Below are 26,084 nucleotides of genomic sequence, written 5' to 3' on the forward strand. Positions count from 1 at the left end.
ATTCTATAATATCCCTTTCTAAAGATTTAAACTAAAACTGTGCTGGGTGTTGGCCTCTGTAATTTAGAGTTTATCGGCTTGAGATAATTTTCCAAAATCCGGTTTTCACAAATGGAAAGTGCTTTAAGTCAAAAACAAATTGGGCAAAATCATTATCAGAAGACAAATACACATGAATTCAAGCATCATCTTTATAATTATAGCTTGTGCATTTAAATAATTATCGTACAGTGTATACTTGCATATAAATACATAGCTTGAGAATTAAAAAAAAATGATTTAATTGTTGTTTCTGTTTTGTTTATTCTAATTGTAAACAATTTTTTGTTTTTAGTTTATGGATCATATCAAAGCCTAGATTATTATTATTATTTATTTATATATTTTGCAGTCATAAATGACCTGAATTCTAAAAACAAAACTTCAAGCCCCAGTATTCTAAATATTGTATATATTTCTTCTAACTAAAACAACTGGGTTTTTCAGATAAATCTTTCAATTGTATTGAAACAGAATTCTTTTATGTTAAAATTACTAGTTAAATAAAGTGGGGTTTTTGCCACTAGAATAGAAAAATTACTATTAATTTTACTGTAATTTGGCCCCTGAATATGTTTGCCTTGACCTTTTGAACTAAACAAATCTGAATTTTAATATTTTAGGTAAGATAATATGAAAGCATACCTTTATCATCACACTGGCCCTACAAAAACTCGGCTGGTAGATTTTAGTGCTTTGCTTTATTACCCTTTATAGGACCTAGTGGATTGTCTCATACTTTCAACATTTTCAGACTAAATTTTACGCCATCGATTTAGAATCTTGAGAAAAATGTGATCATAAAATATATTAAATAATGTCGACTAACATCGAGTTAATATAAGTTTCAGGATGTTTAAAATCGGAAAACCACTTAGAATAGGCTACACTAATGTTCTCAGATGTGCTTCGATATGGTGTCGAGAAGAATTTGATTCTCAAGAAGTCGACTATTTATATATTTATCTCTATCTATCAAGACCCTTAACTCCAACATAAGAATATGTCTTTCTCTTTAATTGAAATTAACAGATCGTTATATAACTAAACTTTATCTCAAAAGGATATCCATATTTCATCGGCAAAATCGATGAATAAACGAATGAGAAATGATAACACTGATAATCCACATTTTCCATAAGGATTTGACACTGGAAAAATAGATTGTATGTGGTCGCATGACATGATATCCATACATATTGTTATGTAACATCAAGTATAATAACGGATCTAAAAAGGGAATCCTAATTGCATCATATGTATCAAGAGTTAGAGATGCTCTATCCTTACTTATTTATAAACCTAAACCGTATCTATGACACTTTCATAGTTTCCATGGACATAAAACCACTTTTATTGGTGTCATAATATCCAAGAATCTATTCAGGAACATACTACATATTAGCTCTTTCGAATAAAGCTTTGATAATGTGGGTCTAGGTCATTTTTTCAGAGAACACTAAATACTTTGAGAGAAACATTTCTTCGTTGTGGGTAGGGTATACCTAATGAATTGAGACGGAATAAAATGTAAACAAATCCAGTGATGCATAGATGAAATGGGAGAGATCATTTAATTCATCGTTCATTGCTACAAATTAAATTCCCAAATGAAATGTTTTTTTTTCAGTTCGGACGTTGTTTGAGTATGAGAGAGTGTAGAGTGATATTATTTGCAGTTGTAGAAGCTTTGATTGATCAATAACAATTCCTACCGAGTTTCACAGCAGACGGCAATTCAACGTGATTAAGTCGTGATCTAGTTCTTATTAACGAAAATAACAACAATGTTATCGATATTTGTTAAATTATTTTTAGCACGCGCCATGCCATGCTAAGCCAAGCCCAGTCAGCCAACTTTACTGATTGAACGGTCGGTCCCATCATTTATATTTATTTATTCACTCGTATTCATATCTGGCTGGCAGAATTGGAATTTCTACTACTACTACTGCGATAGCACGGTGAGTACAGACGTTAAAAAAACAGCTGCATTTCAACGGTTCGGCAGACAAGAGGAGTAAGTGCGAGAGTGTTTATACGTATAAATGTATTTCTCTCATCTATGTGCAGTATTGTGTTGTTTTCTTTGCATAGACCAAAGTCTAGTGATGCCATTGATACTCGGCATAGAATTGAATGGTGTAGATTTGGTTTAAATGTTTGTATTTTATTTTTGTCATCATCCTGCCTGCAGTCTATAGTCGATCAAATCAATAAATGTTGTGCACTTAATTCTGTTCCAATTCCTTTCTCTTTTTGTCCATTTAGTGGAGTGGAGTTTTCAATAAATCTGACTGTAACTTTAGTTGATTGTTTGAAATACAATGTTGCTAATTGTTATCATTTATTTATTATTGTTGTTGATATTTTTTAATATTCCCTTTTGGATTGGTTTGTTGATCTGTTCGCATAAAGTTTAATTATAGTTTTAGCATCTTGGATGTTGTTTATTTTATACTTTTGTTTTTGGTTTTTATTGCGTAGTGGGTCAGGATGAAATGGCACGGAGGCAAGGAAAAGAAGAAGGCTCTGAAGTTTGATTTATTTTTGTTTTTATTTTCTCTATAAAAATGATTGACACTTGCGGCTGTTTGGCGCCATTTCTTCAAGTCTGTTGCAATAACAACAGTTACATGCAACTAAAAACGTCTGCTTTAATTAATCGAGAATTTTATAGATTATTTTGAAATGAAAACAAAACGCAATTACATTTGCTTAAAAAAAAAACAATCACATTTTCACTTTTTAATAAATAAATCTTGAAATCTATTTATGGTAATATTTTTATTGTATATATGTACATATATGTATATGTATGTATGTGTCCGACAGGCCGTTCTTTAGAATATAAAACTATAATACCTAAGACTGTACCTTCAACATCAATAGCCTCTACTGGAAACGATGAGTACAAAAATTCTAAAAGCAAAGAGGTTGCCACTAGCTCGATGGAAGAAATTGGGAAGATGCCGATTGAAAGGGTAGATACAAAAAGCATCGACAAGGACACCAAAATACCGTTATAGCCGTTGCCCTCAGAATTATTAGCCTTAATTTAAACAAGTATGAATGTATAGTCGGACATTGCCGACTATATAACACCCTACACCAGTCAGTATGTTAAAAAAGTTGATAATTTTAAAAATAAAGCATTTAATTTGTTCTTTAACCTATTGTGCAATATTTTTACGTATAATTGGCAAAAAAGAGATTTTCTACAAGAGGGCTCATAGGGGAGTAAGGGTAAATATGGGCCTATCCTTATAAGTTTTGCGAGAGGAATTTACGTCTACTTCAAAATTATTTATGTAGATTTTAATTGATTTATTAGAAATTATAAGTGAATTTTGACCTTCAAGACATTTTCTGAGGGGAGTTTGTATGGGGGCTAGGGTCAAATGAGGCCCGATCACTATAAAAATTAGTAGTGTCATTTATCGTTCAATAAAACTAAGTTTTGCAGATTTTTGTTTATATAATAGAACATTTAACGTAATTATGAGCCTAAAGGCCCTATTCGTGGGTACGGTTGTATGGGGGCTAGGCGAAATAATGGACCGATTTCAACGATTTTCAATAGCGTTCGTCCTTGAACCAAGAAAAGAGAATATGCCAAATTTCATCAAATTGCGACCTGTAGCGTGCACAAGGTTTACATGGACACACAGACAGACAGACGGACATAGCCAAATCGACTCAGAAAATGATTCTGAGCCAATTTGTATACATTAAGGTGGGTCTAGAAGCAATATTTTTAAATGTTACAAACATCAACACAAACGCATAATACCCTCCCCACTATATTGGTGTAGGGTATAAAAATTCTTTTTATCCGGCACAACAAGATATCGTCCGAGAACATGTTTCTCATACTACAGGAACTTTTACATTCTCCTATCAAAAGTGTTGTCAACATTGTTTGCAACGGTGCTGAAGAAATGGCGTAAAATAGCTTCATATGTTTATCTTAAGATGTGTCTCAAACGTCGGCTCTGATAAATCTGGATGAATAAGGGTAAAGTAAGAAACTTTAGATAAGTTTTAATTCCATTACTATGTAGCTTGGGGACCAAATGCCAGTTACATGGGACAAGCCCATATGTTATCATGTAACTATGACTTGATAACATTGAACTTTGATAATAAAGATACTTTCGGTAATAGAAAGTACAACTATATGTAAAGACGATATTATAAACAAAATTGATGATTGGAGAGTTTCGGAAAAGCACACTTTTGCAGACTATCGATACAATGTTCGGGCCCTTAAAAAACCGTTTAGGACACAATTTTTTTTAAGTGTCAAATGAAAGGCACTGCCTTAGTTGAATCGTCGGGGACAGCTATCCTCTAATCGATAACATTGCTAAAGGACTTGAAGATATGATATATCGGGTACCATATATTTTCCGATATTGGTTCTAAACTAGGGAAGAAATCGGGCCTCGGGTTCTATTCTGAAGACCCAAAGACAAAATTCCATTACCATTTAATTCATCACAGCACTTGACGGAAGTTCGACCGATTATGTTAAATCTATAGATAGTAAAAGCCTTAACCGAATACTCTCACAGAAGTAAGCTTTACATCACAGGTTTATCAGGCCTCTTGGCAGTAGCCGGCAACCAAATAGCGAATTTACTTTCATTAAAGGAAGCTGGAGATACTTAACTTGACTAACACAAAACCATTCAACAATTCATACGGGATTACGAATTTGGACAAGCAAATTCAGACGAATGTAGAATATGAGGATATGACAGTAACATTTTTGGGCACTTTCTTTGTGCCAAATTTATTGGGAGTGATATTATTCCGGATATGACATCTCTACCATTCTAGAAGTAAAGAATTTTTTAAAAAATTCCACAACATATTGTTATCATTAAAAAAAATTGTGGCAAATGTTAAAATTGAGCTGTGGTCGTATCACAAGCTATAAATAAAATATGCCAATCATGTTATAAAATATTTCCAAAATATTGTACATATATTTATTTTTTAGTAATACAAAATTAAAACACATTGAATATGTTACAAAAAAAAATACATTTGAATTTATTCTTAAAAACCCAGAGGATATCAATTTTTATACATATGTATATGTATTTAAAAGAATTACGTTACTGGCTGACACATCCCAAATGGCTGAACCTAGAATCGTAAAAAAGTAAAAAAAATGGGAAAGAATTAATTATGTATATTCAAACTCATTGAGCTAAATTTTATAAAATTTGAAAAAAAAAGTTGATTTACTTACACAGAAAAAACTGAAAATGAGTTTTAATTATCAAAATAATTGTATCAAACAAGTTTTGCACTTATAACCGAAATAATAATGATATCAATTACCAAATTTGTAAAATATATATATAAATATATATATATATATATATATATATATATATATATATATATATATATATAATATATATAATATATATATATATATATATATATATATAATATATATATATATATATATATATAATATATATATATATTTTTTTTTTTTTTTTCTAAATAACGAATTAATCAGAACAATTAATGTCAATAATTTAGACAAGATTTAAAGTTGATTAATTCATTAATTGTATAAATTAAATATTTAATAAATATAAAATTGATTTGTTGTTAATTTATTAATCAAAAAAATGAAACTATTTGATAGAGAATTTTTTAAAAATCAATTAAGAAGGTGATTAAAACAATCAAATTATTAATCGATTACACACAACGTTAAAGGAATACTAGACCTTTAACAATGCGTTAGCATTTACAAAAATTATCACTTTACTGACACAATTTAACATATAAAGTGTTTCATAAATTGTAAAGAAACTTGAATATTATATGCCTAAAATTTTATTGACTATTATAAATGTTGCTAGCACAAAAATAAAATATTAAAAATAACACTTAAATAGAAAAGAAGGCCAGAAAAGTTTTTTCAATCAATTAAAAAATTAATTGAATTAATTAAAAATTTAATCAAAATTTTACACTTTAGTTTCAAAAAACGAGATAATTAAGACAAATAACAATTTGTTTAAATAAAAAATAAAGAAAATTAAAACATGTTAATTGAAAATAAACTACCGATAATTTTTTCTGTGTACACAAAATAAAATTGTATTTCTAAAATAATAATTTTTCAATTTTCTAAAATATGTAGCCTAGAATCATAAATTTGACTGAATAATATGTAAGTGGGGACTCTTTGGTACTTTTTAAATATTCAAGTGGTAACTTTTGGATTCTTTATAACGGGGAATCGGAATTTATAGTGAGATATTTTTTTTATTTTCTATTCGTTCCCTACTGAATTTACGTAATAATTTTGGGTACTATTAAACGAAATACATCTAGACCACTATGCCTGACTGTGACATAGAAAGTGCTTTAGAGTTTCACTATCCTCTCCAAATGCTCTACATTCGTTTGAATCCGCACTTCAAATTTTTTATAGATATGCTCGTAATCCTGTGTGTCCCCTCAGAATATGTACATCATCGTAACACATTATACTAACTGCAGACATACTAATTTTGAGGAGATTTTGTGTTTTATTCTCAACAGGTTCACACCATACGATCTTTGTGGTTCTACCCACCGTTTCATTATTCCAAGAAGCCTTATGGGGTTCTCTCACCCATATTTTTAATTCAACTTTCGTTATGTCGCGTTTGTTAGGTTAATTACCTCGAGCTCCCTTCTCTTTATCGCTTTTACATTCGGCCTTTCGTTGCCGACTACTCCCGAGTGACCCATATGATGTAAACCTTACCTTAATGTTTTACTATTATTTAAATAACTTTTAAACAAAACAAATGATTTGAAAACATTAAGCCAGATTCAATTAGATGCTAACTTGTTTCTCATCTAAATTATAATTAAAATTAGTGTTTATCTATTATCGATTATGTTTATCTATTTTCATTTGTGCATTTAAATAATCAGTAATGACCCTTATATGAGAGCTTTGACCAATTATGAACCCACCGGAAAATATTTTTACAGAGTGATTTATGCTGAATACTTTAGACACATTCATGTTATGATTTTAAGCGTAATAGTCCCTAGGTGAAACAATTACGTGTAATAAAATTCATCTAATTGTCTTTGTTATTTTCTGAGAATTGTTCCGGTTAATAATGAATATTATGAGTCTTTATTATTATATCATTAATTTCCTTTGCTGCAGATAGACCATTGGACTGACTTACGAATAAAGCTAAATCGATTTATTAAGTCTCAGTGTAAAACTTGTCAAAGGGTACACTAATGTTGGTGAAGGATATAATTAAATAGAGCTAGATCCGCTTCTATGTAGAGGTATCACCAAATTTTATAACAGGTTAATTTGTTTGACACTAATTATGTTTATAATTAAAAAAAAAAAAATAAAAGAAACAAGTAGGAAATTATAGTCTGGCATGGCCGACCTTATAATACCCTACACCATGACCATATTTTTAAAATTTTTATTTTTTATAAAGAAACTTTTACGTTGAATATTACCATAATTCCAAAATATTTAAGCAATTTATGATAAAAAACTAAAATTTCTAAATGAGGCTTTATATAGGTCAAATATGGACCGATATTCGGTAAATTTGGGAAAAGAATATATTTTTAAATAACAGTTAGTTTTGTTGAGTTTCATTGCGATTCAAATGGTTACAAGTCAATTTTAGACGTTTAAGACATTTTTTGAAGGGGGGTTTGTATGGGGGCTAGGGTCAAATAAGGGCCGATCTTTATGAAAATCTGCAGTGTCATTTATACTTATATAAAACTTATTTGTGCCAATTTTTAGAGAGATAATAGAATATTTGACGTAATTATGGCATAAAAAGTTCAAATCGGGAGGTACAGTTGTATGGGGGCTAGGTGAAATAATGGACCGACATGTCTTAATAGACTCAAAAAATGATTCTGAATCGATCGGTATACTTTAAGGTGGGTATATTTTAGTATGTTACAAACATCAGCACAAACGTATAATACCCTCCCCGCTATAGTGGTGCAGGGTATAAAAATTAAAAAATCAGAACTTCCCGCTCCAAACGGTAGAAACAAAAAACTGCTCCTAAGTATAGGTATCACCAAATTTTATCACAGGTTAATTAGATTGACATTATGTTTATTTTTCGTTAAAATGTTTTTGTTTTTAAAGTAAATAAAATAAATTCAACACTGATACTGTTTTCAATCAGCAGACTTATTTATTTACTTTTTGTTTATTTGAGAAAGTTCATTATAATTTCCCACGTTTTAATTTTTCATATTTTGTTGATCGTTAAAATCAATATACAACAATAACAAAATGACAAATCAATAACCGACCCTAGTGACTTGATCGAATATTTACTTCTTGGTGCATTCATCTTTCATACGTTCACTTCTTTGTGGAGTTTTGTCAGCAGACTGCGTTTTTTTCGTGACAAATTTGCGGTATTGTAATTGTAAAACAACCTAATAACGATTTATTTTTTGTACTGAATCGTTTTCAATAATAAGTCATTATTGTTTGAAAACGTTTCTTGATCTTTTTTTTCTTTTTGTTTTCTTTTTGTGAACCTTTTCAAATAGTCCCTCTTTCATTTTAGTTGCCGATATGTTTTGTATTATTTTTATTTTTTTGCGACTTTGTACAGCGTAGTGTCAATAAACGGTACTTTTTGTTTGTGATTTTTTTTTTACGAGTTAATGTCTCATAAATAGTCTTGTAGAATTGTCCGAGGTGATAAGCGAATCAGCAGCCAAAACATTTTTAAAGGAGTTCATTCTTTATTATAAGACAAACTGTTAAAATTATTTTATTTTGATCTTAACTCCAAACTAAGTCGTACAAATTATATATGTTTTAGAAGTTGAAGAGAAATGAACAGAGAGATTCGATCCCATTTGGGTTCAAGAATAAAGAATTATATCTACTTCTACACACGAATATTGGAAAACTTGCCTCAAGAACAAGGCAAGTCCCAGCGCGGTGGTATTTCTGTTTGTCGTGGCAAGTGCCTCTGCAGCTGCAAAAGCAGACCTTACTAATTCAAAAAATCAACTCCATCCTTGACTTCGGCCGACAAAAAGGTCTCCCAAATGCCCTGTGCAATTGTGGAATCAGTTGTGCTAGAGCAACTCTGCTCTAGCTGACGATCGGCAAACTCCAAGAACAACATTCATGCAGTAATCTGAAATTATTATTTATGGCGTGTCTATGAATGTCGTTGAAAGCTGCTGTATTCCCTTAAATATATTGCATACTCATAGATCCTTCCTGATATGCCTTGCGGAGCATCCAACTGTGTGAGGTTTAAGTTGGAATAAATCCCTCGTTGACATCCTAGGGAGAACTATTTAGTCAGCATTGCATTATATTCCTTGACTGGTAGGACCTTCGTTTGCTCGTGTAAGTGGTGCTTAGATTTTATGGTATGAATGATGATGGAATTCAGCAGGAACCAATTTAAAGAGTGCTGAACTTCTAACCCTTATTAGCCAACCAATCAACATTACATATTTGAAAAGTACACTTTATACATTTATAAAGTAATTTATTTTTCCGAAATGAACACAAACTAGAACAAAAGTCAATCTAGAGAAAACACCATAACTTGAATTAATTCCTTAAAATCTCTGATGGTGTGTTAATCATATGAACTGTCCATTTTTAAACATTGTTGCAATAAAAATAGCATCAACAAGTTATGAAGTAAGTGTACTCTTGTATCAACCACCTCATTTTCTTTCAGATTGGAAAATTTGAATACGCCTCAATAATCAACGTCAAGTCGGACTTATTTATGGTTTGTCAGTGTTCATCTCTATACTAAATGTAAATGTAATATTTAGGACTATGTCTTTAAAAATAGAATATTATTAAATCTTGGCTGGAGATCAATATACTAAATGTACATACGTTCACAAGTCTATATAATTCCATTGAATTTTTGTGCACGTAGACTTCATGTCCGCATTGAAAATGTAAATAAATTTCGAGTTTATCTGTGTACATTTTATCAGTGCCAGAAATGGAGTAATGTACGAACCTGAGTACCGAGTTATTTATTCTACTAAAGTATTGTTAAAATTGATAATTCAGGGGTTATTCTATTTCAATGTACTTTAAGGATACTCGATTTGTATGGAACACGTTGAAAAACGTTATACGACAAGAAGAATTTTGAATTATAAATATTCAGCAACAATGACAATGCATTCATTCGCAATACCTTAAATATTCACTAAGACAACTTAGTCGTTAAAGTACTAACAGTGGTCTCAGTGCTAAATCTGAAAAAAATAAACTTGTTCTGAAAATATACAAGATTTCTTCCTTAATTGCCGATTCTAAGTTATCATGGAATCTAAATATCTAAGCTAGAGCCCGTAATGTATCTATCGCGATGTATGCATTTAGAAAACCCATAGGTAAGAATTGTGAAATGGTTTTTCGACATGGTCATAAAGCCTATTCTGATGCATGAAACACTCGTCTGCAGCGATACAAACCGATGTAATATGATCGACGGCGCATCTCATCGGTCGGCGGCTTAATTTAGATAATATTGGCGGCAGCTGAATTGTCGGCTCAATTTAACTTTTTCTTAAGAAATAGTCTGTTTAAACGGAAAACTGTCTCTTTATAAGGTATTTGTAAAAAATGGACATTATTTTAGAAGTTCTTACTATTTTAATATTAGCATAATATTGTGTGGCAACTCTTTCTGAAATACATGTGCGATTCTTATTTTATCAAGGTATACGTTAAATCCGGCTTAAACTTTTGAGCCAAAAAAAAGTCGGCGGCGGCTTGCAAAATATTACCGACCTGTCCGGCTTGTGTCTCCACTCGTCTGATAGAATGCTTTCGAAAAATCCAACTATTGCATTAGTTTATACATTGGCTTTAAACATAGTGCCCTGTCTGGATAGGGTTTAAAAGCCAAACCGTATCGTATTGCATCTGCCAAATTTCAAACACATTATCAAAAATATCGATCATTGATAACCCACTATCCTTCGTGACAAAGTCTTCAAACAAACATTGAAGCACTGAAATTTACACTCATGGTTCTACGTATTCAACGATTGTGGGCGATACTGACAAAAGCTTCACAGTTAAGATATCGAATGATTCATTTTTCTCAGAGGATGGAGCACTTGATATCTACGCTGATTGTTCCAAGTTTTCACCATTATAATAAAGCGGTTTGTTTCAAGTTACATTATTATTGCAGATTCCTACACGCTTAAATCTCCATCTCTATAAAAACGGCTGTGAACTGGATATGGTACTAAAGGATATACAATGGAAATATCCGAATTTGTACTTGCAGTAAATTTTTATCTGGTGTCTTCACGTTATCCAGATTCGTTCACGAATGTCAGGCATCTCTTAGCGAGATAGCTAACCATTCATGGCTAGAACTGCTCTGGTGTGAGTCGAACATAACCTAAACTTTGCAAGTTTTTGCCTTAAATAAATTCGTATTTAATTCGTAAAATTTGCTGATATTATGTATGTACCTATATGTTTAGTTTACTTAAATGTTCTTGACCGTTATTAATTTCTTCATCGTGGACAATATTTTTATGTAAATCAGCAAACTCGTGAAAAGCATACAACTTAATCTCAATTAATTTATTTATGTAAGAATGCGTAAATTGTTACTTGTTAGTTACTAAGTAAAACAACGATAATATTATTTTTCGTTAAATATTTCATAATCATAAACTTATTTTTTTCTTTTTATAGCTTTTTCATAATTATGCTTCATGTGAGATAGAATAATGAATTTTTAAAATAAGAGACAGAGTAAGTGTCTAACCGCATGAACCCCAATACGTTTTCCATAATTGATAATCAACATGTGAACAGGCAGCAATTGATCAATAGATTTGATTGATCAAATTAAACCAAATAAAATAAAATAAATGGAACGTAAATTTAATCGGAACGGGGCTGTCATCTAGTGAATCAGTTGTATAACGTAAACACAATCACATTTGAAATTTGTCTATGTTTAAAAAAAATATGAAACATACGTACACACTTACATATATGAGCCTCTAGTGTGAACACAAAATGAATTGATTGGGTGTATAAAACTGATACTACCAACACAATAGCAATAAAATAAATTAATGTTTGAGACGGTTGTCTGTACAATAAATGAAAAATAATACAAAACAATTGAGTTTTAAAACAACATACACCCCGTCGAGTAAAAATAAAGGCAGATTTTGAAATTACGAGTGTGATAACTGATTTTTTCTCAAATACTTAACTTACAACAAATGTAATAGATTTTACACACTTATTCATAAAACATATTACTTGTATGACTGAAGGCTCATCCACAGCCTTGAAGCGACTATATTAACTAGTTCATTTTGTTTTGTACACCGGATTGGCTCTGATGGTGGAAATTTGATTACAGTAAAACCCCTGACTGAGCACGTACCTAAGGTAAAAGAATTGGAGATTTTGTTTTTAAATTTTTATTTGGAAAATTTCAAGAAAAAATGATCGATTTTACAGATGAAACTTTAAGAAAATCTCTGATGTTTTAAGGAAGTTTGATTCGATTTGTTAGGAATAGACACTAGCTTACCTATAAAACCACAAGAAATAATCAGGTGGTGTCAACAACTAATTATGCGATAGGAAATTTGCTTCGCAAATTGTTTCCTTGTCATGTGTTGTAGTTGTTAACAACTCTTGATAGATTGATCTAATATCCGTAGCCGAATTGATTGTGATTTCTTTGATGCTTTATTGAGGACTACTGGATCAGTCCCCGATTTTTTGATGGAGTCCCAATTCAAAGCTTTAAATCAAGTTGTGAATATACTAAATAAAATCGTTGAAAATTCTTAATTTATTTTCCTCTTGTACGATTCTTTGTAATACGGGAATCGATTTTTTTGGTCTTAAATATGGTTTATTTCATAAACCACGTGTAATAAATATGCGATATGACTCATATTTCCATAAAATTAATTCTCAACTGAAAATTTTCATTTTATAAACTCCATCATAATATTCATAAAGATCGTCGATCGTCGTGACTATTAAATGCATTTATATAAATTTCCCTCAATGCATTCGTTCATAAATGAAATATAGAAATAAGAAATGTTTTAAAAAATATATATAAATAATATAAACAACCAGAAGTTAATAAAACTCTTAATATTTTCTGTTGATAATGAATGAACGAAAACGAAAACGAAAACAATAACAAAATGGTCTGGTCCATAAGTTATGAATAAGAGTTTGCCTCTAGCTGCTCACTCAGATGCTTGTTTAATTTTAAGCGGATCTTCTTTTCTAAAACGGCTGTGAACGGAGGCACAACGCCTAGAACGCGAACTATTTAATTGTTATACAATTCCAGAAAACTATAAATAAACTTAAAATCGCGGAAATCGTATTGGAAATATTTAGTGCAACGAAAAAGAAATTAATTAAATTTAACAACAACAGCATCCCCAGCTAAATATAACTAAAAACGCACTTACAAACATTTAAAATTAAAATAAATTTTAATCAAAAATAAATCAATTACAACACACTGAACGTGTAAAGAAAACCGGTAAAAACCAATTAAAAAGTTTACAGATTACGAATCTCAAACAATATTTCAAACAAACTTGTGTATTCGCTTTAATAATTGTGTAAAAAAAAGTTTGATTGCAAAAAAAATATTGTTAAAATATACATACATACATACATATGTAAATATTAATAAACACCTTTGGTTAAGTTTAGCCAGGCGCCAGTCTAAAAATAGACTGACTGACCCGATCACTTGATCGATCTCCTCTTGCGTTTAACTCTAACAACCTACAAACACCAGCCAACAACATTCCGCGAAGCGTTTATAAACAACCAACCAAACAACCACTTTATCGTAATCTCTGTCAAACAAAGCAACAAATACTCACTCGTAAACAAGCAAACAACAAACAAAAACAAACGGACAAACAAACAAATAAAAAGTCTAAAAATAAAACCAGCTGATTTTGTTACCGTGAAAGAAAATATTTGTTTTTATTTTCATTACTTATTTATATTTACAAGATTTGACAACAACAACAACAGCAAGCAGATAAAGTTGTAACCAGCAACGACAACAACACTACCAACGACCGACTTATGTTATCTATCATCTGCATGCATGCCACACTCACATCTGTAACTCAACGTACGATTACATGCAGAGCAGAGTGTTTGTTTATTTAAGGAAAAACTATAAATAAATTCAATGTTTGTTGCACAGGCGTAAGAATAACAAAAACAGCTGCATCAGTAACAACAACAAGAACAACAAGCACTACAACATGTAAGTGTGACCAACAACAACAAGTGTAAATAGTGTAAAATAAATAAACAAAGTACTAGAAGAAAATCTTCTCAAGAAACACAAAAACAAGTCGAATGCTTGACTCCATCAGTAACAACAAACATTGGAAAATCTCACTGATCGAAAGCAACAACAACAACAACAATAACAACATCGACGACAACAACATCGACAAAAGGCGCGTCGTCAAACACACCACACAAATACCATCACAAGAAGGTTTCAACGTTCATTGCAAACGATCTTTATGTCCAGAGCTATGCAGAGCTCGATACGAAACAGTGTAGTGCTCGCACCCTGCACGCAATCTTATTTAACTTTAACAAAATCCAAAAGAAGTAAATTTCAATAAATCTTTACAAATCCAGAATTCAAAATATATCGAATCAGTTTGAACAAATAAACTTTTTTCTGGACATAATAAAGCGTCTACAAAGTGGTCAATTGACCACGAATTATAGTTTTCGCTAAAACCGAGAGAGATGTCTGTTAAAGTACTTTCTTGAATGGAAAATAAATTATCAAATTAAAAAATATATATAAAATTGTGATTTCGAAAAAGCTTGTGTGTGATAGACAAATAATAATAATTTTTATTTTATTTAATATTAACAAATAAAACGCCATTGAAATATATATTGTTTGTCATACAACCCTCGTAAAAACAAAAACAAATCAACTTAAAAATTTAAAGTTCCTTATTTAAGTGATTACAACAAAATTATATTTAGAAAATTTAAAAAAAAAGCAACGAATAAAATACTTTAAATAATTGGTTGTGTCCACCATATTGTTCGTAATTTAAACGCAGCCTTTTAAACATCTGCAACGATCAAGGGAAAGAGATTTTACATAAAGAGCTTTTGCTGAATGTATAATGAGCAACAGTTGTCGCGTCTCACCAGTTTGCCGGATTGTTCAGTTAGAAAACTACAAAAGTAAGTAAATTATTTGTATCTCTTTTTGCCAAGAAATGTTGTAATGCAGAAATTGAAATGAATTGATTCGCCGAAATTTTTAAGGAAAATTTACAAATTTAAAAAAACAAATTCATTTTTGAATGAAAATTAATTCATTTCAATATCTGACTTGTAATATATACATGACAATTTAACACTTTCTTTGCAAAATATAAATAATTCAAATAAACAGAAATGAACCCAATAGATTTTTCAACACAATTTTGTCAATTATTATTTTCCAATATTATAAAACTTTGTTTTCAATCGCACTCTTAGAAACGCATTGTCATAGAATTCAATCAAACATAAATTTACATTACTTAAATTCAACTTCGATCTGAAAATCGATTTTATATCGATGAATATAGATAACATCAAAACCAATTTCGGCAATGATTGGATTGGACTAACCCGATTATTTTATTTTTAGTTCATAATGATCATAATCGTAGTAAAGGCAATAGATTTCAATTCATTGTATATATTATAAGAGTTTTTAAAAATTCTGAGCTAAGGGCAAAATTCGTTTCCCACATTTCAAAAGAATGTTTTTAAGGTTAAAATTCCAATACAAATCTATAAATTGGTTTACATGCTAAAAATAGATATATAGTCAAGAGAATAGACTTATATATAGCCGAGAGAGACTTATACCAATAGAGTATACAAGTTTAAAAACTGATATATGTATGCCATGACTATATCCTGATATATAGAAAAGATTAAAGACTGATTTATAGATTTATATATAGTCGAGACTATAAATTGATTTTTAGGCAACACTACAGATTAATCTATAATCAAGAATAATGATTGATAAATAGTCAAGATTGATCTATAGTCATGACTTTAGACTGATGTATAGTCAGGAATATAGGCACGATAGATTGATCTATAGTCAATATTATAGATTGATCTATAATTAATACTAAAGGTTGATCTATAGTCAAGACTATAAATTGATCTATAGTTAAGACTAATTATTGATACATAGTCAAGACTATACATTGATCTATAGTCATAACTATAAACTGATCTAAAGTCAATAATATAGACTTATATATTACCAAAACTATACACTGATCTATAGAAAAGATTTAAACTTATATATAGTCAAGACGATACATCAATCTTTAGTCAAGACTATACAACGATCTATTTATAGTCAAGACTATAGAATAATATAGTTAGTTAGTTAGCTAGTTAGACTTTAGACTGATCCATAGTCTATACTATAGACAGATCTAAAGTCAAAACTGATCTAGCTGAAAAATATAGGCTGATGATTGATAAATAGTGAAAACTATAGATTGGTCTATAGTCATGACTATAGACTGATCTATAGTCAATAATATAGACTTATATATAACCAAAACTATACACTGATCTATAGTAAAGAGTATAGACTTATATATAGTCAAGATTATTGTTATTATATTGTTAGACTGATCCATATTATATATCATAGACATATCTAAAGTCAAAACTGATCTAGCTATCAGTTTTGAAGAAGCGTAAATGAAGTAGAATTTACCCCATGGAAGTACTGAAGAAGTGACGATTTTAACACAGGCTTGTCAAGAAGGAATGCCCCATTTATTTGATTTCAAATTCACTACAGGAAGTAATTTTTATGTTCTTTTTGAAAGCTGTTAGGAAGTGAATACAAGTTGTTTTGTATTACAGAATACAACTAATAAATTACACGCATTTATCAACTAACTCCAAAATAAAATTAGTTCAATTCAAAAAAATTCAGTAGAAAAAAATATACCTTTAATTTAAAAAACAAAACGATTAATTTCGCTTTTTTGGATGTTAATAAAGATCACTTCCAAAGAAGGTAAAAACAATTACTTAGTGCTAACTTTGAAGTGGTGATAAAGGTTATACTTTGGAAGTTCTTCGTTTAATTTTTGGCTAGGTATATCTATATACCGCTATATGTATAAGGATTCGGATACATATGTATTTAAAACTACGGACAGATCTATATTTAGAAGAGTGAGCTAATCTATTGATCAGACTAAGAGTGATATATAAAGAATGGACTGAGACTATAGACTGACTGACTGTTCTACAGTTAAATCTATACACTGTTATATATTTAAGGATTATATAACTAATATATAGTCAAGACTTCATATTGGTTTATAGTCAATATAATAGATTGATTTATAGATAATACTATAGATGGAACGTTAGCAAGATTATGATTATAGAAGGGTCTAATGTCAATACCATTTTTAATACACACTTATGTTTTTGCAAAAAAGATCTAAGATCATCAAAATACTTCCAAAATTATTTAAAACAATTACAAACTTTATATCAGTTTAATCATTATTATTTTTTTTAATTTAAATTAAAAAATAAAAGTAATTTTAACAAATTCATAATTATATTTTAATTTTAATTAAATTAAACACTAATCTTTCATATAGAGATATGAGTACAAATCGAATAAACTCTTTTTCACACAAAAACATCAAACTTGAAAAAATGATAAGATTTCTATTTATATATTTTTAAAATTATTTTATTTAATTTGTTAAAAACATTATGATTACACGCACTTTTCTTTTATACATTTTATGTATATTTGTACTCGAATATTTGTATAAAAAAATTTATAAAATAACAAGTACATACTTATAACTATACAGTCAGTCGTTAAGTCAGTCATTTATTTTGTAAATAATCAGTCTTTGTGTTTTTATTTATTTATTTATTTTTTTTTTTGTTCTTTTCTTTTTCTTCTGATAATGTCAATCCACACATTTTGTGGGTTTGTATGACTGATTAAGTAGTTATTATTACATATTAAAATTTTATTTAAAATTAAAAAATTCAAGAAAAATGTCTTTAGACCCTGACAGAAAATTTTAAAATAATAATTATAATTGAAAAAATAAAAACATATTTCGACACGCGTAAGTAGTTCATGAATTTAAGTTTAAATTTGATTCTAAACAAAATATGTAAAAGCCTTGATGTAAGACCTAGATGTACATATGTATGTTTGTAAATGTAAAAAAAAGGTTAAACATGTTTTCATGTACATACATACATACATACATACATACATACATACATACATACATACATACATACATACATACATACATACATACATACATACATACATACATACATACATACATACATACATACATACATACATACATGTGTACTTACTATGTAATCTGTTTGTAATTATATTTTGTTTGAATATGATTTATTAATAAAAAGGGGAAAGACACAATGTTACTGCAAACCTTGTTTGAACTAAATTTAATCTTCCGGTTTATTGTTTTTCTTTAATTTAGTATTTTTTTGGAATAATTTTTAAAATGTAAAAATCAAATTTAAACAAAAATTCTCATTTTTTTTACATGATGAAAACTATTCGCCACTCATGAAGTTTTAAACAAAAATTGAAATTTATTTAATATTAAATTAAAGAAAATACCAAATGAAAATTCGCTTTTCAGTTCAGAAATGATCCCCCGAGAAATAAATCTCTTAAGATTATGTTAACAGTTAAGAATAGTTAAGTTATAGATGAAAAGATACAAAAGAAAAATGTTTTATTATGGTGAAACTTGAATCATTTTAAATCATTACAGATGGTGTTACCAAAGGCACGTTTAATGTACTCCTCTTCGTCTTTAATCAATACCTGCAAAACTTCAAAAACAGCCTCACCAGTTCATCTGATGAGTTTACCAGCGATTTTAGTTGGTATTTTAGTGCTAGTAGTAGTTACACCGCTACAGGCACACCCCCTAATACCGAGTGGCAATAGTCATAGTTTCGAATATAAACATTATTGCAGCAATTCGTTGTCTGATGTAATACGGCTACTCTGTGGTGGACCTTATAGTTCCCAACAATATACGCATTATAGTAAGTTTCCCCCCCCCCCTTCATCCCATTTAATTAAAATTAATTAAAAAATTAAATACTGCGTCCAAAATTATTGACTGATTTTTTCTCTGTTCTCTTTTCTTCTTTTCACTCTTTTCTTGATATCAGCGGATAATAGTGACGCGTTTAGTTCGAATTCTTTGAAACGTCTTGCTAGTGATGATGGAATCTACTTTAGGAATGTTCAGACCGAACGAATTCATGAATGTTGCCAAAGACCCTGCGGCTATTCGGAATTGAAAATGTATTGCGCGCCCGTTTGAAGTTTTAAACGTTTGGAAATGTTTTGACTAATTTCTCAAGATCTCCAAAAAATATATATAAATAAAAAGAGACGAGATATTTCTTCTTTAAAAGAATATTCTTAAGAATTGTAATTTTAAGTTAAAAATCATAAATGTAATTAAAAATATCTATGTATATCTACTCCTAGGGGAAGGGTAGGTAGTCTATTAATAGTTTTGATATAGTAGAACTAAAGGATAATTGTGATGTTTACGAAAATTATTTTAACAAATACTTAAGAAAATGGTTAAAGGGAATTCTTAAAATATGCAGCTAATAATATTGCTTTCAAAAATATTTATATTACTTATTAGTTTTAAAACTTAAATTTACTTATTAATAAATATAAAAATTTAAGATAAGATAAACGTCGGCCCATTAGCTCAGTTGGTTAGAGCGTCGTGCTAATAACGCGAAGGTCGCGGGTTCGATCCCCTCATGGGCCAATGTTTATTTTGCTAAAGTTTATACATAATTATTATTATTCTTCATAAATTTATGCCCAAATTATCAAGGTGTATAAAAAGATGCTTAGGGAGAAGTTCTCTCCCTAAAGTTCCACTTTATAGGTGCTTCGTAGCCAACATCGTGCCGGATCCATAAAAATGTAATAAAAAATTGTTTTATTTAATATTCATTTTAAATTATCGACTTGTTTTGGATACTTTTTGATCGTTAAATCGGTTTAACAATTCCATCTAAGGATGTCTATATAAGATTTATATTTGAGAATTTTCCAATCTAACAAAATCGCTGTATGATATAAAATTCACGACAACCTCCAGGTTTTGACATAGTCTGGGATGTATCTCGAAATGTCCATCTCAATTTCATACTACAGTATTCTAAGACTCATAATATTCATCCAAATATTCATAAGACCGACGGCATCTGAATATTTAAATTATTCCAAAATATTGGAATACGATAATCTATCTATCTGATATTTAAATACATTTATCATAAATGATAAATAAAGTTGCAATGGTTGGCATAAATATGATCATGAAAACTCGATCCATTTACTTTAATAAATCTGGTGTAAGATATATATAGTTAGAAATGTCACACCTCTATTAAAAGTTTAACAATTTTAATTAAAATCCATTTAATATTATTGTTGAGAATATATATTTTATTGTAAAAATTAAGCATTTTTTTATATGAAACCTAATACGTCCAATAAAACGATCTTAAAATAAATTAAAAATAAAAGAAATGTCATTCAAATTCATTCCAAGCATTGCATCTTAATAAAAAAGTAATTTTAATTATTTTTCTATTCATTATTTTATTTTTTCAGAAGATGTTTTCCCTAAAATATATAATCTCAACCCAACATCATCGTATCTTAAGTTTTACAACAATTATTTTAGTCATTTGCTTAATTGTGATAATATATATGCCCACACCTGCCCAAACACATCCCCTGTCACCACAAGATGGTCATACGCCCAATAGGCGTTACTGTAGTACAGCATTATTTGAGGCGATACGAGTCATATGCGAGGGTCGTACCAATTCACTATCTAGTAGATATCGTAAGTAAATTTAAGCAAATCCCTTTAAATACAAATTTCTTAAATATAAAATTTTCTTTATATTTTCAGCTGATAGTGTTGGCAATCGTAGACCGAGTCTTTTGAGACGTCTATTGCCAGATGACGATGTCATATTTCGTCCTTCATTTGGTGGCGCTGTTCATGAGTGCTGTCGTCGTCCATGCGGTTATTCGGAACTGCATGCCTATTGTGAAGATTAAAAATTCATTATTTTTTTTTATTTTTTTTACACAAAAGTACTTCATTCATTCGTTCATCTACTACATCCATTAAATTTTGTTCGTCATCATTATTATTTTATTTTTATATTATTTGCAATTATTAATATATAAATAACTTTATTTTATTTTATTGTATTCTTTTTTTTTTTTTTTTTGCATACACATGTTTGTTCGCTCGATCATTCATTTTAGGCTGTTTAGATTTATTTAAGATTTTTTTGTTATTATTAATTTTATATTTTATTTTTTGTTTTTAACATTTTAGGTTGTCTTTTTATTTCTATTCTAATCTATGTTTATTTTTTTAATTATTATCAAGCTGTGTGTATATTTTTTATTTTCGTTTTAGCAAAATGTTTTTAGCAAATTTTTATTTTAATAAAAAATTTAAAAATGAAATTGTTATGAAAATTTTATTAAATAAAATTGTAAAAAATGGAAAATTTGTTTCGTTACCTCTAAGAAGTTATTTAGGTACCTACTAGACTAGAAAAATCTAGATCAAAATTTAAAAATCTTTCTACAAACGAATTTGTGTTTCCTAAATTATATAACCAAATCAGAAAGTTTCAGAAAGAGAAATTAATGTATATTCTTTTAGAAGAGTACAAAATATGAATAACTTTTGTATAATACTTTCTGCTTGTTTCAATACCCACAAACTGTTGTCCTTACGATCTTTCTCAGCACTGGCTTCTGGGTCCTATTTTCATATCCTATACAAGTAGGAAAGTATAGTCGGGCATGGCCGACCATATAATACCCTACACCATGAGTATATTTTTAAAATTTTTACTTTTATAAAATTTTTATTTTTTGTTAAGAAACTTTTATGGTGAATATTACCATAAATCCAAAATATTTAAGAAATTTATTGATAAAAAACTAAAATTTCTAAATGAGGCTTTATATAGGTCAAATATGGGCCGATCCTCGGTAAATTTGGGAAAAGGATATATTTCTAAATAACAGTTAGTTTTGTTGAGTTTCATTGCGATACAAATGGTTACAAGTCAATTTTAGACGTTTAAGTCATTTTTTGAAGGGGGGTTTGTATGGGGGCTAGGGTATATAGGCCGATCCTTACGAAAATCTGCAGTATCATTTATACTTATATAAAACTTATTTGTGCCAATTTTTAGAGAGATAGCAGAATATTTGACGTAATTATAGCATAAAAAGTTCAAATCGGGAGGTACGGTTGTATGGGGGCTAGGTGAAATAATGGACCGATTTCAACCATTTTCAATAGGCTTCGTCCTTGTGCCAAAAACATGCTTGGTCCAAATTTCATCAAAATATCTTGAAAATTGCGGCCTGTACCTTGCGCACAAGGTTTACATGGACAGCCAGCCAGCCAGCCGGACAGACGGACGGACGGACGGACGGACATGTCTTAATCGACTCAAAAAATGATTCTGAATCGATCGGTATACTTTAAGGTGGGTATTGGACCAATATTTTTGTATGTTACAAACATCAGCACAAACGTATAATACCCTCCCCACTATAGTGGTGTAGGGTATAATAAAGGAATATTCAGACATTTCTGTTTTAGTCTTTGTTTACCTCTATAGCCTCTTCTTCATTGTATCGCAATAATACACTGCTCTACTGCAACTAGTGTTCTTACTGCGACCTACCTTCATATCAGACATCAAGGGATATTAAGACGTTTCTGTTTTAGTCCTCTATAGACTCTTCTTCATTGTTCCGCTAGAGTGTTTTTACTGAAGCCCTGCATATGTATAACATCATCATAAAAAGATATTTCCACATTTCCGTCTAAAGCTAAGATTACCTTTATAGACTCTTCTTCTTTGTTTCTCAAGCCTGTAGTGACAACTGGATCAATTTAAACACAGTAATTGGTGTAATACCATCAAACCGAAACTCTTTTATTCTAAGTAAAAGAGATTTCTGGAACAACTATTATCGCTTTATTTTTAATTCGAACACTTTTTTCTCAATTCCATTCACTCTGCTTTTAATAACTTTATTTCCTTCTAAAACTACTATGGGTATGGCTTTAAAAAATACTTCATTTTAAGTCTCAGCATGAAATTTGTTGTTTTTGTCTTAAGAAGTTCCTCTAACTTCGACTTGATTATCAGCATAATGTTTCAAAATGTTGATTTTTAAAGTTCCTTGAAGCCCAGCTTGAGTTCTTTTATTGTTTGCTTTAGAAGTTTCCTTAAGCTCAACAATAAGTTTTTCACTGTTGACGTTCAATTTTTTTAAACTTCGGCCTAAAAACGAAGATTATTCTCCATAACAGCAGCAAATCTTGTGTTTAAGTATATGTTAATCGTTTTTGTGCTAGTTGTTCTCAGAAACTTCCTCACTATGGGCCCACACCGAAAACTCTGACATTTTTTCTTGCTCAACTACCTTTCTCCCTTCGGCTTTGCTTGCATATCCGACATCAAGAGGTATCTCAACGTTTATAAGACAAATTTTCCTACAATATTTGTTCCATAAACCTTTCATAAGTTGTTATAGAATCACGATCGGCAACGCAGTGCATTTTGACCGTTACTAAATTTACACAGACTACTCACACGCAGAAGAAAACACAATTCAGTGTCATTTGAGAAGGTTGTGTCGTCGCTCGTTTCTTGCTTTTGTAATGAAAATGAACAAAAATAAGTATATTAATGAAGAGATGAAAAATACTAATTATTGTTGTAATTGTTACTGTCTTTTTCATAACAATTTATTAAAGGTTTATTGAACAAATTTTGTATGAAAAATTGTCTTATAAAACTGTGATAAATTGTTATGAAAAAGACATTTAACATTTACACTACATATTTAGCAATTTCTAGAATTATTAACTATTATAATTGAATTGATAAATTGTTTTGAATAAGGCCTTACAAATATTTCCTCTTACATTATTTTTCAGTAAAAAGTTCTAAAAATCAAGCAAAAGCCAACACACTCGATGCAATTATTATACACACCATTATTGTGGTGAATAAACAACGTGAATTACAAATGTGTAGCATACTTTTTTGCTGTAGCAAAGTATATTCAAAAATGTGCATTGGATATACATATGTATGTATATAACTACCCAGCAGTTTGACAAAGAATCAATGAATACGAAAAAGACAGTAATTTCCACTAATAGTTAACCACCTGGATGATTGTAATTCCTATGTTTTGGGTAATTCGTCACGAATGTACCCTTTGTAATCGATAATAAAGACAATCGTCTTTTTACTGTCTTCAAGTAACCTAGAGATTATATTCTTAAAAGTTGTTTTTTTGTATTTCCAAAAGTAATTATTTTACCCATCTTTTGGAGAAATGATTATTACTTTCTACTAATATGCCACCATCTGGTTGACTTAAATACATATCTTTCCGGTCAATCGTCACATTATTGTCCCATAGTATTTTAGAGAGTAGACACTTGAAATTTTTAAATTTTAGTTCCATTAATATCTTACCTCCGGGCTGACTCCAATTCGTATGTTTTTGGTCTTTCGTCACAAATAAACTCTTTGTAATCGAGAATAAAGACTGTCGTCACTTTAGTGTCCTCTTTGTAAGCGAGTGCAGAGGCAATTGACTCTTTACTGTCTCCAAGTAATCTAGAGATTAGACTCTTAAAAGTTGTTTTTGTTTTATTGAACTTCCGAAAGTAGTTATTTTACCCTTCTTTTGGAGAAATGATTGCTACTTTCTACTAATATACCACCATCTAGTTGACTCAAATTTATATCCTTCGGGTCAATCGTCACATTGATGTCTCATAGTATTCTAGAGAGTAGACACTTGAAATTTTTAACCTTTATTGCCATTAATATCTTACCAAGAATATCAAGAATATAAGTAAATCGTCACTATCCTACAACGCGTCCATTTCCTAGTTTTATAGCAAAAAAAAGTAGCTCCAGTTAAATAGTTAGTAATTTGACTGCCTTCCAAGAACCCATTTGGAGATTACCATCCTTTGACTATTTTTGACTGTCTCTTTGTAGGGCGTAGAGTGACGATTGACTTCTACGTAGGACAAGTGGTAGGTTAAGTGGTCAGTTCGGGACTGTCCTGTCGAACTGCTGGGTATTGACATACAGTGATGTTCGATGAAATAGACCCATGGAACATGGTCATAGAGAGGGAAGATAGGATTGTAAATATCCCATAATTATAATTAATGATGCTATGCTGAATAAGAAATAGCAGATTTTAAGAAGATTCCTACTATTGTGTCTTCAAAAGCGTAATTTTTTTTACATGACTTCATATTTCTTGCTCCAAAAAGAAGTGTTGTTTCTTATTCTTTCTTGATATTTTCTGGTTTAAACTTATGCATTTTTACAGTTTATACTATTTTTTTTTTTTTTTTGGAGCAAAGAATTATTTCAACAATTTGTGTATAGCCCTTACCTTGAACATGACGTATTTTTATAATTTTTCTGCGGTCTCGCCTGCAAAGTTTGCTCCTGGTTCTTTTTGGACTCAAAATTATTGTTTATAATGAGATTATATTAGGATTGTAATTTTTTATCTTTTGTCTCACCATTTTATATAACTTAATTTAAAATTTCATTAAAATTACGAAAATTATTGCAAAAATAATGGTATTATATTTATAACTGATCAATACAAAATTTCAGTTAGCTTTTCCAACTAAATTCTTCATTGGAGGGATTTTAAGTAAAAAGAAACTTCGAAGGAGGAGGTGGCTCT

At 29.9% G+C, this 26,084-nt stretch overlaps 1 protein-coding gene and 1 non-coding gene across 4 annotated transcripts; both read left to right on the plus strand.

Annotated features, from left to right (window-relative positions):
• The first annotated feature begins 13,307 nt into the window (after nucleotides 1-13,307).
• On the plus strand, nucleotides 13,308-21,515 carry LOC111675152 (probable insulin-like peptide 5). Of its 3 annotated transcripts, none has more exons than XM_046945884.1 (3): nucleotides 13,308-15,358; nucleotides 20,904-21,138; nucleotides 21,208-21,515. In XM_046945884.1, the coding sequence occupies exons 2-3, from the start codon at nucleotides 20,904-20,906 to the stop codon at nucleotides 21,357-21,359; spliced, it is 387 nt and encodes a 128-aa protein (XP_046801840.1). In that variant the 5' UTR covers nucleotides 13,308-15,358; the 3' UTR covers nucleotides 21,360-21,515. The 3 variants fall into 3 exon arrangements, with proteins under 3 accessions (XP_046801840.1, XP_023291665.1, XP_023291664.1); XM_023435897.2 differs by having other exon boundaries at nucleotides 13,309-15,358; nucleotides 20,901-21,138; XM_023435896.2 differs by lacking the exons at nucleotides 20,904-21,138; nucleotides 21,208-21,515 and adding exons at nucleotides 19,012-19,291; nucleotides 19,421-20,830 and having other exon boundaries at nucleotides 13,321-15,358.
• On the plus strand, nucleotides 19,970-20,043 carry Trnai-aau. The gene has a single exon. It is a non-coding gene; the product is annotated as a tRNA-Ile (tRNA).
• Nucleotides 21,516-26,084: the final 4,569 nt, after the last annotated feature.

The sequence above is a fragment of the Lucilia cuprina genome, chromosome 3 (genome assembly GCF_022045245.1).
Source record: "Lucilia cuprina isolate Lc7/37 chromosome 3, ASM2204524v1, whole genome shotgun sequence".
NCBI classification, from domain to species: Eukaryota; Metazoa; Arthropoda; class Insecta; order Diptera; family Calliphoridae; genus Lucilia; species Lucilia cuprina.